The sequence below is a fragment of the Coffea arabica genome, chromosome 3c, assembly GCF_036785885.1.
Source record: "Coffea arabica cultivar ET-39 chromosome 3c, Coffea Arabica ET-39 HiFi, whole genome shotgun sequence".
In the NCBI taxonomy this organism is placed as follows: Eukaryota; Viridiplantae; Streptophyta; class Magnoliopsida; order Gentianales; family Rubiaceae; genus Coffea; species Coffea arabica.
The window spans coordinates 13,726,011-13,741,683 of record NC_092314.1 but is presented as its reverse complement, the minus strand read 5'-3'; the positions used below and the strand labels follow the sequence as shown (position 1 = coordinate 13,741,683).

General features: G+C 36.4%; 1 protein-coding gene across 2 annotated transcripts; it reads right to left on the bottom strand.

The window, feature by feature from the left end:
• Positions 1-1,265: 1,265 nt before the first annotated feature.
• On the bottom strand, positions 1,266-15,564 carry LOC113734709 (fanconi-associated nuclease 1 homolog). 2 transcript variants are annotated; one of them, XM_027261361.2, is made up of 16 exons: positions 15,222-15,564; positions 14,984-15,128; positions 14,616-14,675; positions 13,667-14,181; positions 13,501-13,605; positions 11,866-12,130; positions 11,730-11,792; positions 10,957-11,031; positions 10,750-10,871; positions 7,082-7,185; positions 6,906-6,993; positions 6,686-6,826; positions 6,379-6,602; positions 4,122-4,395; positions 3,738-3,971; positions 1,266-2,301 (listed from the first exon to the last, which is right to left on the bottom strand). In XM_027261361.2, the coding sequence occupies exons 1-16, from the start codon at positions 15,321-15,323 to the stop codon at positions 1,858-1,860; spliced, it is 2,961 nt and encodes a 986-aa protein (XP_027117162.1). In that variant the 5' UTR covers positions 15,324-15,564; the 3' UTR covers positions 1,266-1,857. The 2 variants fall into 2 exon arrangements, with proteins under 2 accessions (XP_027117162.1, XP_027117165.1); XM_027261364.2 differs by lacking the exon at positions 1,266-2,301 and having other exon boundaries at positions 3,909-3,989.
• Positions 15,565-15,673: the final 109 nt, after the last annotated feature.

Below are 15,673 nucleotides of genomic sequence, written 5' to 3'. Positions count from 1 at the left end.
AATAATATATTCTGGCACTTCATCTTACAAAATTTTTTATACCGTGAAATGTATAACAAACTTATTCATCATCTTTTTAGGACAAGCAAAATATCAATTTAGTCCCTAAATTAATTTTGCTAAAGTCAAAATAGTCCCTAAACTTTAAAATGAGTCAATTTAGTCCCTCAACTATTTTTACAAAGCCAAAATAGTTATTGACCTTTATTATAAGTCAATTTAGTCCCTTGACTATTTTACTTAAGTTGAAATAGCCCTCACTATGTTTATATGGGCAAAAAACAGCAATGAAATTGAATTTATAGAAAGCCAAAAAAAAATTGAATTTCTTTCTTTTTTATTTTTATTTTATTATTTTTTTTTAAGTATATGAGAGAGGACTCAAACCTAGGACATCTTAACTTCATACTTTTTTTTTTTTGCACAATCTTGTTATGTTATTTTCCTGCCTTTTCCATTTAATGGATTGATTTGGATCCCTATGAAACTTTGTAAAGCATCAGCTCCATTTTTTTTTTTTTTTTGGCCATAAGAAGCTTTAATTTGTTTTTTTTTTCTTTGCTCACTATAGGATTCAATTTTGTTGTCAATTTTCTCACAAATATATGTTTTTCTATTGTTTTAATAAGGGCAATGATTGAATTTTCTATTTTGCCCCCCATTTGTGAGTGCAAAAAGTTAAATAAATTGGGTGGACGAGAGCCAATTAAGGACAAAACTACCCCGGTAAACATAGGTGTGGGACTATTTCAGCTTAAGCAAAATAGTTGAAAGACTAAATTGGCTCATAATAAAATTTAAGGACTAAGCAAGTCTTTCAACCATTTCAGCCCTAGTCCTACGAATCGGTTCGTTTACAGTTGCTCATTCAGGTACTAAGCAAGCGTTTGAGAAAATCAGTTGTGTGAGGAATTGAACTGATATCTGAACTCTGAAGGGTAAAACTAATATAATAGAGAGCAAGCATACGAATGACGCTCAAATTAGTTTCGTCTTGGAAGAGAGATGTATTTGGTGCATGTTTAATCTGTAAACACTGTTTAATACATTCAGTAGAATAAAATTGTTTGTTTACCAATTTTATCAGCGGATTTAATCAAATATTTTGGTATCAGAGCCGACCACAATGGAGCACAAGCATCAAAAGAAGCTTTGATAAAGGCATGCAACATAGGAAACAGACCAATTGAAAGAATAAGCAAACATTACAGAAGAGAACTCGAAAAAAAAAAAAACACACACACACACACACACACACACACAAATTGCTAATGAATTTAGAAGCCAACTCTATACAGGAGACCAGTACAGAATGTAGATGACTTCACTACACGGTATGGCTTCAATGTGACACAATTCAAGCTGGAGGTAGAATCGAAAATACAATTACAATTCATTTTCTTTCTATCTTTGTAGTAATTTATTGAGGTGGCTCCAATAAACTGGCGAATTTTCTTCAGAAGTTACAGGGAGGGTGGAAAAGCACTACTTGTGTGAAATGCAGGTCAAACAATAGTTACCAACAAAACAATGATTGGTTGGGAAGAAGAAAATAAGAAGAGATGAAGCAATAACTTTTTACCGTTACAACTGGATGACTTCTCAGCAATCCTAGAGGGAAGAAGTCTCTGAACATTGCAGTGCAATTACAGGCACAGCTCCAAAAGTAGGCTTAGCATTTGTTCAGAGAGCCAACCCCTTCATCGTATGTTGAACTAAATCTTTACATCTCCAGCTGTAGTCGTGGGATAAGTGCAATATCCCTCTGAAGATCAACAGGCGTACAGCTCTCTGAGCAGGATGACATGTTGCACAAATATTTTGGTATGATGGAATACGCTGTGATAAGAACACATTTTACTTCACGACTGGAGCAGTTACTTTGCACACTTCAACGTTGAAGCCGCAGTCCATAAGAAACAGCAGCCATGCACGCTGCTGTTCGGAAAGTCTGTCCCTTGGGCCTTTTACTTCAACAAGCTTTGCTTCACCTTTATAATTGTCATGAAAACGCCAAAGCAAGAGATCAGGCATTCCACTCGACCAGCTCCGATAATCTTGAGCCAAATGCCTGCAAATTGATGCAAGACAGGGACCCCCAATGCATGTGACAGCAGCACGAAGCTCAGCCAAGGAATGCTTTTCCCAGTTCACTCCCCTGCAGGCTGTTCCTGCATGTAATTCCCATGACGTGATAAGAATTTCTTCTGCCATGCCATCATTAATCTTTCCCAGAAGTCCCTCTATAAGGCTCTTTCTGGCTGTATAAAAGCTATCTGTCTCCAGATCTAAGGGAGCTGTCTGCAGAATGAAAAAATTACATGTCTCAACACACAAATAGGGTATTATGATAGAAAAGACAGAAATCCTTATAAAATAAAAGCATAACAGAAAAAACAAGCGAGCGAAAGGTAGTAGAATTTATAAATGAAATGAACAAAAAAGACAGTACCCGATCTAGCTAAAATTTTAATAATAGAGGTTCTCATTTATAGCAAATGTAATTGCATATTACCCAAATGGGAATTCAACAGCACACAAACATTTGTAAGGTGTAATGCTTTTCATTTGTACCACCTCTTGTGTTTTAATTCAAATGTCTTAATGAACAATCTATACATGATCATTTGAAAATCATTTCCTATATAGTTACTCTATATGGTGAAGATGACAGGTAATGCAACCTTATATAAGAGCGTACAATATACAGTCAATTAGTTAAGGCTCTCCATTCTTGTCACAGGTTCAACTCTTACCATCGCTTTCCTACTTCCCATCTAAATTACCTTGCATTTCAGCAACAAATATTAGGAGGAAAACAAAAAATCTGCTGCTAACTCAACAGAGTGTCCTTAATGATGTCTGTAGCTGTAATTGATTTGGCAGAATACTCCCAAACCAAATCGGCAACAGAGATTAAGGCCATTTTAGACAAGGATATTCAATTTAAGGTTGAAGAAGTACTAACCTCATTTTGAATCCATTGAATAAGAGACAGGTTAAATAGCTTCACACAAATGAAACAACGAAACACATAGTGAAGATTGGAAGATTGGTCTTCCATATGACTGAATCCTATATCAGTTTTAACTCAGCATTTTTATCCAGGTGTTATCAATGTATTTGCCCATTGCCACTTGGATCAATTAGCTAAAACAAGCACATTTAAACTCTGCATTTGCAAAGAATAATCCTTTTTCTGCCAGGAAGAAACAGTAATACAGGAGCTCCCATTTTCAATGCCACCAGAGAAACTTGTTCTAAATAATCTGGTGTCAGAATAATTTAACATTGCCTCATTGACAGATACCTAAACACTGTTAAGAACCCACATAAAAGCAGTAAACGCACAATATCTCTTACTCGGACAGAGCATGTCATAATTTCGGGGTTTAAAAGAATCATAACAGTCCCTCAAGCTTCAATAGTATAAACTCAAAGCTTTGCCCCTATGAACTGCAAGGAAAATTTAGCTCACCTTAGACCAAGTGCGACTAACAAGATGTATTCCATTCTAAACCAATAGCAATTGACTACAACTTTCAGCTCTTTTACTGAATCACTAGCCATTTAAATAATAAAAGAGAATTGCTGTTATTGGCCAAAAAACACTTCAAGAAACCCATGTTTCACTCCGGCATGTAACCTACTTTGAACATATGCAATCAGCACCAAAAAAAAGAGGTATACTGTCCTGAACCTGGAAAATTGAGAAATTGAATAATCACAAAGAGTACCTGAAACTTGGTGCAAAAGGCATTTGGCACATCAGCAAACATAATATCCCACATCAAAAGCCCAAAAATAGTCAACCAAATGCCACTCTCTGTATGGACACCAATCCATGCACCTCCTTCTCCAGCGTAATACTGCAAAGCAAGTTCTTCCACTCCACATTGCTCTCCATCTTCACCATAAAATATACTCCTCATTCCTGTCTTACTGTTTAATGGTCTACCTTGAATATGAACCTAATCACATTAACCCAACTAAAACTATCTCAATAAACAGTTACATGTAATCAGAGACCCTTTGAGATAATTAAAGGCATGATCCTGAATTAGAATACATTTGCAGTCTTGTAGCTTAAATCAGTTAAAGCTGGTTATCTAAAGGATTACCTCACTTATCTTCCTTTTAACAGATTGTGAATAACTAGGAGTTCTCCAGCGCCTAGGTGGCCTTCCCAGTCGTAGAACCCGCCTTTGTAAGGCCAATCTTGAACCAGCACGAACCCAGGGATCAAGTAACCCATCTTCAGCAACTTGAAGACTCTCATTTATACGTCCCACATGTTCCAGGTCAACTGATAGCCTCAGTGTCCAGTATCCCCTTCTTCTGTCAGAAATGAAATTAACCAGAAGACGCTTTAGTAGCTTGATAGCTTCAATATACCTGAAACAAAGAAAGATAATCAGACATATTCACCAAAAAGAAGAAACATCCAGATTGACAGTATCAAGCAAATAACTCCCTAAGCAATAACAAAGGACCAAATTTCACAAAAACCGATAATGATGGATGCTACAGAACACCCATGAGCAAGAGCTTGATAATAAATTCACAATACCATGATACTCTCTCAGATATGATAAAACTTATCCAGAATCAATTTCCTTCAACGAAACAAAATTGATATATTAAACCCAATCATCTTTCTTTCTTTTATTTTCAATTTAACAGAAACATTGTCACCATTGCAGAGGCATTCCATAGAATAGTAGATCAGATAGTGTATCACATACTACATGTCCTTCAACCATAGACTCAAAATGGTAAGACAGGTCCAAGAAGATAATAAGCCAGGTTCCATTAGTACACTACTATCACAGATGGTAGGAACCCTGTTATCTGATTAAGTTTACATTGAACATGTTTAGAGGAGCAATGCATAGGTCATATCACTACCACTGTGTTCATTTGTATCACATAGGCCACTGAAAAGATGGGATTACATCTGTAAACTGGTCTTGTTGCGCTAAAGCTCTTACAAATGCATAGACATATAAATAAGTTACACTAACAAAAGTACATGAAAACCAACATGTTAATCTTTGTGACAAATGAAATTCGTTACCATCACTAACTATTAGAGACTAAAGTGTGCATAAATTATTAGCAAATCCCCTGATTACAATAATATTATGCTTCTTGATCACATGCGGTAGGGCCAAGCTCTAACTAGATATCATCTTGCTTTCAACATTTCAAGCTCGGTCACATGGCTCTTTACCATGCAGAGCATTAGATGACGTTGGGCTTCTCGGATATGGTTGATTGCCCCTAATTCGGGCCAGCTACTCACAGCAATGCTACTTGAGGCTTTCCACATTTGAAGAAGTAAGAAGATCTCCAAATACCACCAACAACAAAAAAGAATGCTACAGACTAGCACCGGATATTTTCTGATAAAGTACTCAAACTAGTCCAAACAGGGAATTAACCATTCCTGGCATTCTTAAACAACTAAGATCACACAATCATGGCTTTTATAGCATTACATTCTCTCCGCCACTATTTAAAGCTGCTTGTTTCAACGTTATTCACCATCCCTTGCTCTGACTGTGCAACAAACTGTCAATATTAAGTCATTTACCCAGCCCAAATTTCAACAGCTGCTGATCTTTAAAAGTAACATGCATGAAAGACAAGCTTCTGATATTTGTTTCTTGTTAAAACCAAACATTGAAACCCCAATCATTTGGCTAACATTAAGGATCAAAGGACTTAAGAAGCTTTGAGATCTCTATTACATGACATGATTTCTCATCAGTGACCTTACTAGCTTTTGAGATTACGTTCCCATATAGTTCCATTTACTGGTGCGGTTCAACAATCTTGGTAAACTTGGTTTGGAACACATGATACTAGGTCAAGCAACCAAACCTCTTAGCCAAGCTACTTATTCTTAAATCTTAACCAACCACCGAGGGATGGTCTTTGCCCTTTCCCTAGTACATGAGTTGTTTGATACGAGGAAGTCATACTCTCAGCTGTTTAATGAATTACAATGTCTCATCTCAAGTACAACAACAGACTATCCAAACACAACAGTATGAAGCATAAGGAGGCAATTTCTCTGCAGTGTGTTGTAACCAAAGTTTCAATGGATAGCTTGTATTCCCCTTTCGAAGTTGCTGCTTTCCAGAAGCAGTACAACAAAATCTTTTACTCGATAAAGATGATTTACTAAAAAATCTTGATTGTAGAAAGGAAAAAAAAAAGTGAGACAACAATGAAAGTGCTGTTCTCAGTTGCTAGTTTCTCTCTGCTGGCAATATTGACAAGAGCCACAAAAACATAGAAGCCTCAGAAAAATAGAAAGCAAAATGACTAGTTGATCACATAGTAAATGTATACTAACTAGAATCTTCGTACCTCAGCTCACGCTCAAGGAATGAAACACCTAACAAGACCACCTTAGAGTAGACCCATGAAGCTGAAAAACATGACAAAAATGTATCTATTGATCCAGCAGTTGATGATTGGACTGCTTGTACAGGATTGAAGATGCGGTGGTCAGAAACCTCTATGCACCTTGAAACCAACTCAGAATTATTTAAATCCAGAGATTCATCCATAATTTGTGCAACCTCAATTGCCTAGAGAGCAGATTTGTATGCATATTAAAGATTAAACAAAGAAGCATAAAGGGAAAAAAATGGATTTAAGTGGTAAAGCATACCTCCTCATAAGAAAGCAGTTCGTTTCTATGTCTAAAAATATGGTCTGACAATATACAGTTGTAAGTTGGATACTTAATAATTCCTAAATCAACAAGTAAAAATGACGATAAGTCCTGCTCCCCATTCAAGAAGAATAGCCGCTGCAAAAAGCAAAAGATCAAAATGACCATTATAGAGGAAGATCCAATAAGTATTAGTATATCAGAATTGAGGAAGTACCTCAGCTCGCCAAATAAGAGACTCAGCTGATGCAGTTACTCGAACACAGACTGCAGTTTTTAGTAAAATCAAACTCAGTAGGTTGGAGCTGCATGAACAACAGATGGAGGTAAGGTACATGAGATCTCAAGCCAGACTATGCATTTTTACAAACTCCAAGAAAACACTCATCATACCAGATATTGTCCTTGTATGAAGATAGAAGTGAACTAATCAAATCTTGTTTTTTCATAACAGGAGTGCACTTTTTATGTCTCTTCCAATACGTCCGCGTAAAATTCTGCGACCCATCAACACAAATAAAAGGTCAAAAGCTAAAATTTCAAGTGTGCACAAATACAAATCAGAAGTGACAACTCCTACTAGTCAAGAGCATGTAGTTTGACAAGATAAAATTCAAAAAGGCAAAAGATATGCAATCAAAAAATGTTTTACTTTGTAATCAAGACATGCAAGCCACTGTCATCAGCATGATCGAATGAAAGGCAACTCCTAATCAGCATGAAAGACTTAAAGGTCCTAAGCTTGATGATTTTGACAAGGAGCGCACCATATTCTGTTTGTTTTGTAAAGTGAAAGTTTGGAGTGCTAATTCATCTTAAAGGCTGATATTGGAATTTGTGGTGTTAGGTAGCACAATGCTCCAAAAAAGTAGCAATTCCTATCTTGTAAACAAATCATAGTTATGAATTATACATTATGCTAATATGTTTGAGGAAATGTAAATGGATACTGTACCAATGTCAAGTTAGAAATTGGCATGACTAGAAGAGTACAGATAATTTATTGGTTGAACCAAAAGAGTAATATTCACTTAAACAAATGCACTATTTTGACCATTCACCAGTAAGAAAGTATGGAACGAAAGCTGCTTTTACAGACCCAACTGTAATGATTATGTAAGGCATTTCTGCATTTATCTTTAGCGCCAATATGAAACATTCAAATTTGCTGGAATCAAAGTAATCACAGAGAAGTTGGAAGGGAATTATTATTACAAATCGCCAGTAGGCAAGAAATATCATGTGAGGAGATGGGAAAGAAAAAAAAAAGAAAAAGCCATCAGGTTGCAACACATTTATGAACTAACAACAAATGTACTGTTGATATGACACTAGGTGGGACAGCATTTCCATCCGCCAAGAATTTCACTGGGTATTGCAGGAAGAAAAGGTAATGGAGTGAAAAATCATATCTTAATTAGAAAGGCAAAGAGAGATAGGAATCAGACACATTTTAAACATCAGACTAGCTGCAACCTCAAATCCATTTTAAGGCTAAGGCGTTAGGAGAACAATCAGATCAGAAGATTAAGACCAATTTAGAAGAACTTTTAAGGAAGCAAAAGCAAGAGAAAGAAATTTTCAATTGACTATTCTATTGATCACAAGATATTTAACTTGTGTGCAAGTGCAGAAGTGTTTTGTTAAAAAACAGATACCAGAAAATGCTTCTAAGAACAGATTGACATAGGAAATGTAACATCCAAAAGGGATACTGAGGTTATGAGACAACTGATGCAGAGGTGACTATGACAGCGTTTGGACGATTATCATAATTAAGAAGCAAGGTCATTCTAACCTCTTAAGACAGCATAAATTAAGTTGGACTCAGTTTGTTAGTAGCATGACGCATGGTGTAGAAAAATAGAGTAAAAAACAATTCAATATAGGCTTAGAAGCTTACAGCAACAATGAAAATTAAAATAAGGTCAAAAATTACAAATAAATCTATATACACTATCACGGTTGGACGAATGACACATAAACAAATTTTGAATTTCAAATTCAAATTTTACACGTGTCATATATCTAACAGTGATAGTGTATATACTGACAGTGTATACAAGATTAATCCCAAAAAATACAGGTGAAAGTATGAAGGGTCATAAATACAGTAAAGAGTAGAGTCGCAGCAATACATCAACTGTTACCTAGCATAATGAATGCCATTTTGACCCCCAAAAAAAAACAGAACAAAAAACAAAAAGACAACAACAACCTCAACGTAGGCAATTTCTAGATACTTTGTCATGAGATCATTTTTAGATTAATCGTTTTAATACTAGCTGATTTATAATTTTCTTTCTATGAGTGGGCTTTACATGCAAACTCACATATGAAAAGATTTTTTTAAATTTTGAGTAAAGGTTGAATAACATCTGTAATAAAATATACTTCCTTAAAAAATTGCATGGCTTCCTTATATCCGTCCCACAAAATTCCTAATCAGCTAATTACTTACCAAAATTCTTCAAGTAGATTGACATTGACTAAATTCAACTTAACCCCCTCCTTTGCTGCCCTCCCACCACCTAGATACAGAAAAATATGGTCCAACATAGAAGGCCATTTGGTTGTTCGTTGTCCATATGTTTGTGGTTTAAATATCCTCCTTTTTATTAGGCTTTTAGGTTAAACAGATGTTAAGAATGCAAGGGAATGTTGTTAATTCATGGCCTTGAATGGGGACATTTGGCCTTGTCAAACTGACAGGACAGGTAAGTGAGATTTTAGAAACCTCAAGGGTGTTAAGAAACATTATGAGAAACTTCAGGAGAGGTTTCGGAAATTATCCCAAATAAGAAAGTGGTAAGGAATACCAGGAAAGAGATGAGAAAATAATGTACTGTAAAGAGGAACAAAACCCATATGCGGGTCTATCTAACATTTGCTATTTAAAAATCAATGAAGCCAAGAACCGTTATCCTATTGGACAAATATGAAAGCTAAGATCCAGAGCCTAAGTAATAGTCATAATTTAAGAAATTTATGGCCCGTATCTGTCCACACAGTGAAACTTTTTCTGCATAGTCATCAGAAGCCAATTGTTTGCTTTTGGAGCATAAACTATGGGACCATTCAACTTAAGAAGGAACCATCCATAATGCTCCATCTTATGCGTTTGCAAAATGTACAATGGATACAAACAGGTAAGCACAATTAAAGTGAAGCAAGTCCAAAAAAGAGATTAGTATTCTAGTTTAGGAGAAAATCAGAGTCAAGAGCATCAGCATTTAGTTCTTCTGTTAAAATACTTTCAAGTTTTTGGGCCAAATGCCATGGAAAACACAGCTACGCCTACACTCTCCAGAATCCCGGATACTCAACTAAAATAGGTAAATACTTGGGTTCATCCAACACAATCACCAATAGACTCAGTAAAAGATGCACTTGTCCACAAAAAGAACACGTCCTTTAGATCAGTTAACATAACTAATAAACCAGTATCAGCAGACAGCGATGACCAATGGCTGAGAACAAGCAGAAACCACAAACTATGTGTTTCATAACTGTGGGCCCCAGCATTATGTGCTTCATGCACAGTTCAGCACACAGGAACAGCTACACTGTAAGCTCTATGAAATGAAAATAAGTACCTTGTATGCTATTGCCATGTTAATAACTTCTACGAAGTCAAGATTCTTCCATAGATAAAGAGAAAACAAGGTAACTTATTAATTATTTCAATGAACATCTTTATGATGAATCGAGAAAACCTGCCTGTTCATTAATCTACCGAGGGAAGGGAAAGAAGAGGGAGGAGGAGGAAGAAAGGAGAGAAAGAGGGAGAGAGAGGAGAAAGGGAGGGGGTGGTAGTGGTGGTGGGGTGTTGCTGGGGGATGGCGGTGGTGGGTGGTGGTGAGTGAAAGAAGAAGGTAATTTTTTATTTATTATATTTATTCATTTTTTAGGTGTATTTAGTTGTATTTGATATATGTGTTTTGGAGTTGTTTTTGGAATTTTTTACTGTAGATCCCACAAACAAAACAGTTTTTCACAATAAGTCTCAACCCATACAGAGCCAAAATTTTTCTGTGAAGCACAAAATGCTATATGCAGACCTCGTCGATGACACTATTGACCAGTTCCCGCAGCTCACCAACGTTCAGTACATTCAAGATCTCCTTTAAGTCATCTTCTTGGACATCATTGTCTGATTCAATGGAACATAGGAAGCCTGCTTCTGGATTACAATAAGATAGAAAATTTGAATTGTAAACTACCAAAACTGAATACTCTAAAATATAAAACTTACAAAACTTGTGTACCAGAAAGTTCTTTGATAGCCCCTTCACAGTCAAGTATCTCAGTGTATGAGATATTGGACATCCTAAACCATGGTCCTGAAGAAGAAGAGCAAAATAATCAGGCCATAGATTTCTTAGCTCTAACCTCTCCCATTATGAGTAAGCATCTCATACGAAGCGAGGTTGGTACGCGGAGTGTAGTAAGAGCCATAACCCAGGAAGTAACTAGAAATAGATTATCGACATCAATCATTACCAATGCTTTCAATTTTTGAATTGAATATTTTGTTACATTCCTACCAGAATGCTACTTGGTCTTAGGTACCAGTTTTATCAACATGGGAATGTTACAAATGCTACACGCAATTCATTTATTGTAACAAGTAAAGTTCAAACTTCAACATCAAAAGACAACAAAATTCTCTCTAGTTAGTTGTGTTTAGAAGCCTCACAATGATTTTTAAAAAAAAATCCACTCATTTCAAGTACCATCAAAATTGTCTCCCCATGCAGACAACTAGAAGCAAAGTGGATGTTACCCAAGTGCCTAAAACTTTTCGAGCTCTAGGCCAGCCTTTGATCATTTTCAAGAACATCCTCATGCTACTGACTGGTTATACTTCATTTGTATATCACACAACAAGACAGACTGAATAGCAATACTACAGCATAAGTTGTCTTTGCAACCAGGAATTGCTACTTTCCTAAAGTTGACAAAAATGAAAAGCAAAATCTGTAGAATTCTTCAACTATAATCTGTTAAATAAATGAAAAGGATGCCTGATAAGGAAGACCTTTTCTTGTATAAAGCCGAGCAAAGAGCCTCTGACTGTCATCCGAAAGCAAGGTCAAGCGTTCTGTTCAAGGTAGATACGTAATGCATAAGCCACCAGCGGGATCTTGAACTTCAAACAATTATTAAATTTTTACCAAGGAAAGTCTTTTCTCCATCAGTCAAAAGATGTGAATGGCTCTTTAAAACCTCTTGTATCATTAGAACAAGGTTCTGCTGATATCCTGTCATGCCTGGAGGACGAGTCTTCGCAGAATCAACAGCATACACAGCATGTCTCCACAAGGACTTGAAAAGTTTCCAACTGTCACAATCTTTTCCATCAAGTACTGACTTATTTTGACAGAAAATTTGAATAGGGACAACAGCAAGAGCATGCTGTGGAACAGAAGTCACATGACCCTGCAGAATGATCAAGACAATCAAAACCTAGTGAAAATCAGGGAAAAAAAGATACTTTCAGCAACTAGCAGATGCAGCTATTGCATGCAATTGTGTGGTGTCAAGCAATATAAAGGAATCTTGGCAGGTACATAAACAATTGTGAACTTGATAAAGCACTCCAAACAATCTCCTGTTGAAATTCACTTTCATGGTTGAAGATGGCACTAGTGTAGTTAATGTTTTTCTGTATTATCCCCTTGAGGTTCTCTTAAACCTTGAGTCCCAACCTAGCTTCAGGGCTTGTGTCAATAGGAAGTATTAAATGCCAATTTCCCATTTTTCTTTTCATTTTCCTTTTCCACTGTTTGCTGCTATTTAAGTTCTTCAAGGAAACCAACTTTATCTGTATGGGCATTGGTGTAGAGATTTGACTCAATATGAGGTTCACATGATGTTGAAGCACCAATCCAAGCTCATGTATGACATGAAATATGATCCTTCATTCTTCAGCTTTGCCCTTTTTAGGGGCCTCAACTACGTCAATTATTTTACGTATATTAGGGTTCTTGTATATTTAGAGGCAAAAGAAAAGGTAGGGTCCATGCCAAACCCTGCCCCCCACTCCAAAACACACACTTTGGAGGTGGATTTACTTTTCAAAGGCCTCTGAGATAAAGAAGTAAGTGCACTAGAATCATCTCTGCTGCTTCTGCAGGAGCAATCATCTGAACTTTCTTGTTTCTTTTCAACTACATTACTGAGTGGCAGTGCATTCCCATTTTGTTATAAAGACATGAGATACTGAGATAAAGTTTCCATTTACATTCTTGACCCAACACAGTGCTTTCTATGTTATGCATCACACCATCTGAACTAAGCATGAAGTGGACACTGTGAACCATCCCAAACATACTACTTCTTCTGAATCATTTACTTTGTCACACCTTCTAGTTTGGCACATCCCACAAACACTGTCACCTATTCCAACAAAGTCAGTACTTTCCATGTTACATCCCAATTGTACCTCACTAAACAATCAATGTAGATACCAACATTTGGTCATCTCGCAGCTTATTTATGAGAGTGTTTCTGGTATCCAAGATTTGATTCCTAAAAGATCATACCCTGTCCCAAGTTCTGCAAAAAATTGTGGTAATACTACATTGCTTCGAAAAAGTTTCCCACTTGAAGGTAAAAGTCACATGAGTTCAACATGCAGAAAAAAGAGAGTCAAATATAAATACACACACACACACAGAGATCCAATCATTACATGTGGTAAAGGTACAACCTTAAGCACAAAGCAAGATGGTAAAATGAAGATGCCAGACCAGAACATTTGACAGAACAACCATTGGATACTTCTAGTTTAGCAGGGAACTAAGTACCTCAAAATATAGGTGGAACTTGTCTATTAGGGGAGATAGATGCTCAGCCAACTTGCGTGGTAGAAAACCGATCACATCATTACACCCACGATCTGCAGAAACGACCTGGTTCAAAGAGTCATTACTGGTTGCTAAAAGGACAAATCAGAAGCACAAAGACAACAACCTTAATAGCATTTGGATCTTTGGGATTCTCAGGGTCTCTTGAGAGGATCATCTTTGTCTGAAGAGTTAACACTGTTTGATCAGCAAACTTTCTGCCAACAATGAATGTTTGAAGAGACAACTCTGATAGTTCATCATCCTCCATGCGTTCCTGCCTACCTTTTTCAGACACCTTCCCTTCAGAAGGCAGTGAAGGGGAATCAACATCATTCTCGATTGTTTCATCATTAACTGGCTTATCTGCATAACCTGCTACTTCATTGTTTCCAGTAGCAACTGACTCCAATGGCCATTCCACTTGATTGCTACTGCATTTTTCAAAACATTCTGTGTCATCATATCCATGATGTCTGTACCATCTAATACCATTAATTGAATCACTCTCAGCAACATCAACAACTTCAGCAGAATCCAACACAACAGAATGAACTTTGACTTTGGATCTTGAGCAAAAGTTCAACTGAAAAAGGGTACGCTGACTTAATTTCCGCTTAGTTCCTCTAACAATGCATGCATCTACAATCATTAATTGAAGTCATAAGCAAGGAATAAAGATGCACATTCAAATTAAATTTAAAAAGAAATGGAATCTAGAAGGAAAACAAGAACACAGAGGTTCTTCAAATCTATCAAAATATACAATTGCCCCTGCTTGACATCTATATTCTATACTATAAAGATGAAGTTTTGAAAAGCAAAAATGAAAATAAGAATTGCATTCTAGAGATCCCGTAGATTTAAAACTTTCTGACATTATTGGCCTGACATTGAAGGATAGGAAATAAGAAACCCAATAGGAAATAAAAAATACATACTCTCTCATTCATCAGTTCCCTTCATTAGAAAAACAACTCTTAAAAATATTCAGAAACAAAATAGATACCCAGTTCTTCTGCTCAAGCTGTGAAATTCAATAAGACTCTTCATAATTTTTTTTTTTGAAGAATTACCTAAACGAGAATTGCTGACGATAGCATCACAAGGTTCAGTCCCTCTAGCAAGACATGCATCTGAAAAATCAGTAATTGAAAGCATAAGCATCCATAAATACCAAAAGTAGGAAAAATAAAATAAAAAAGTTATCATTATCCATCACATATACTATTATTGCTTATTCCACAATGCTTTCAAACTTTCTCCAGCATTTAATCTATTCAAATTAAAAAAACAGACACTCTTTTCCAACAAACCTGTTTCCCTTCATTCAAAATAAAAACAAAAACCAAACGAACACCACAATTATTTTACATCAACACTACCAAACATCATTCCTTTAATTATTAAAATGTTAAAAAAAAAAGTCATAACAACAACACACCTAAGTGAGAGTTGATGACGTCATTGTTTCCAGGAACTTCGACGCCGCAAATCGGACAACTAACCAGCTCCGGAGCACCATTTTTATCATCACCCGAGCTGGTTTCATCATCAACCTCTTCTTTCTTCCACAAATTCAATGTGCTCTAAAAATGACGCAAAAAAATATTAAAAAATTCAGGAACAAAAAATAAAAATTGACTTTTTCAACAATCAAATGAATAGAACTCTGAATTTACCTCAGGCGAAGGGAGAGCGGAGGAGATGATGGAATGGCGATTGGGTAGAAAACGACGCCGTTTGCCAATCAATCTTTTCAAACTTTCTCGCCCGGTCAGCATTGATAGTAGTCTTCGATTCAATCCAATCCAATCGAAGCTATAACGCGATGAGAAGAGGAGGGAGGAGGTGCGAAAGGACTGTTGCGAGTGTGTGTTGTGTGTGTTTTTTGGGCTGAAAGCGTCAATGGATTTGGGGGGTGTGCAGATACAAAAACTACTAAAATAAAATAAAGGGAGGAATGGTGGGAAACGGGGAAGGTTTGACCCCCCGTCCCGCCAAATGGTGGATTGAGATTTTCGAAACTTCTAGCGGAAGATTCTACCGGTAGACATATTTTATAAATATATTTTAATACTTCGATGGCAAAATTACACATTTAAATTTGTATGCACGTGAATAATATTTGAAC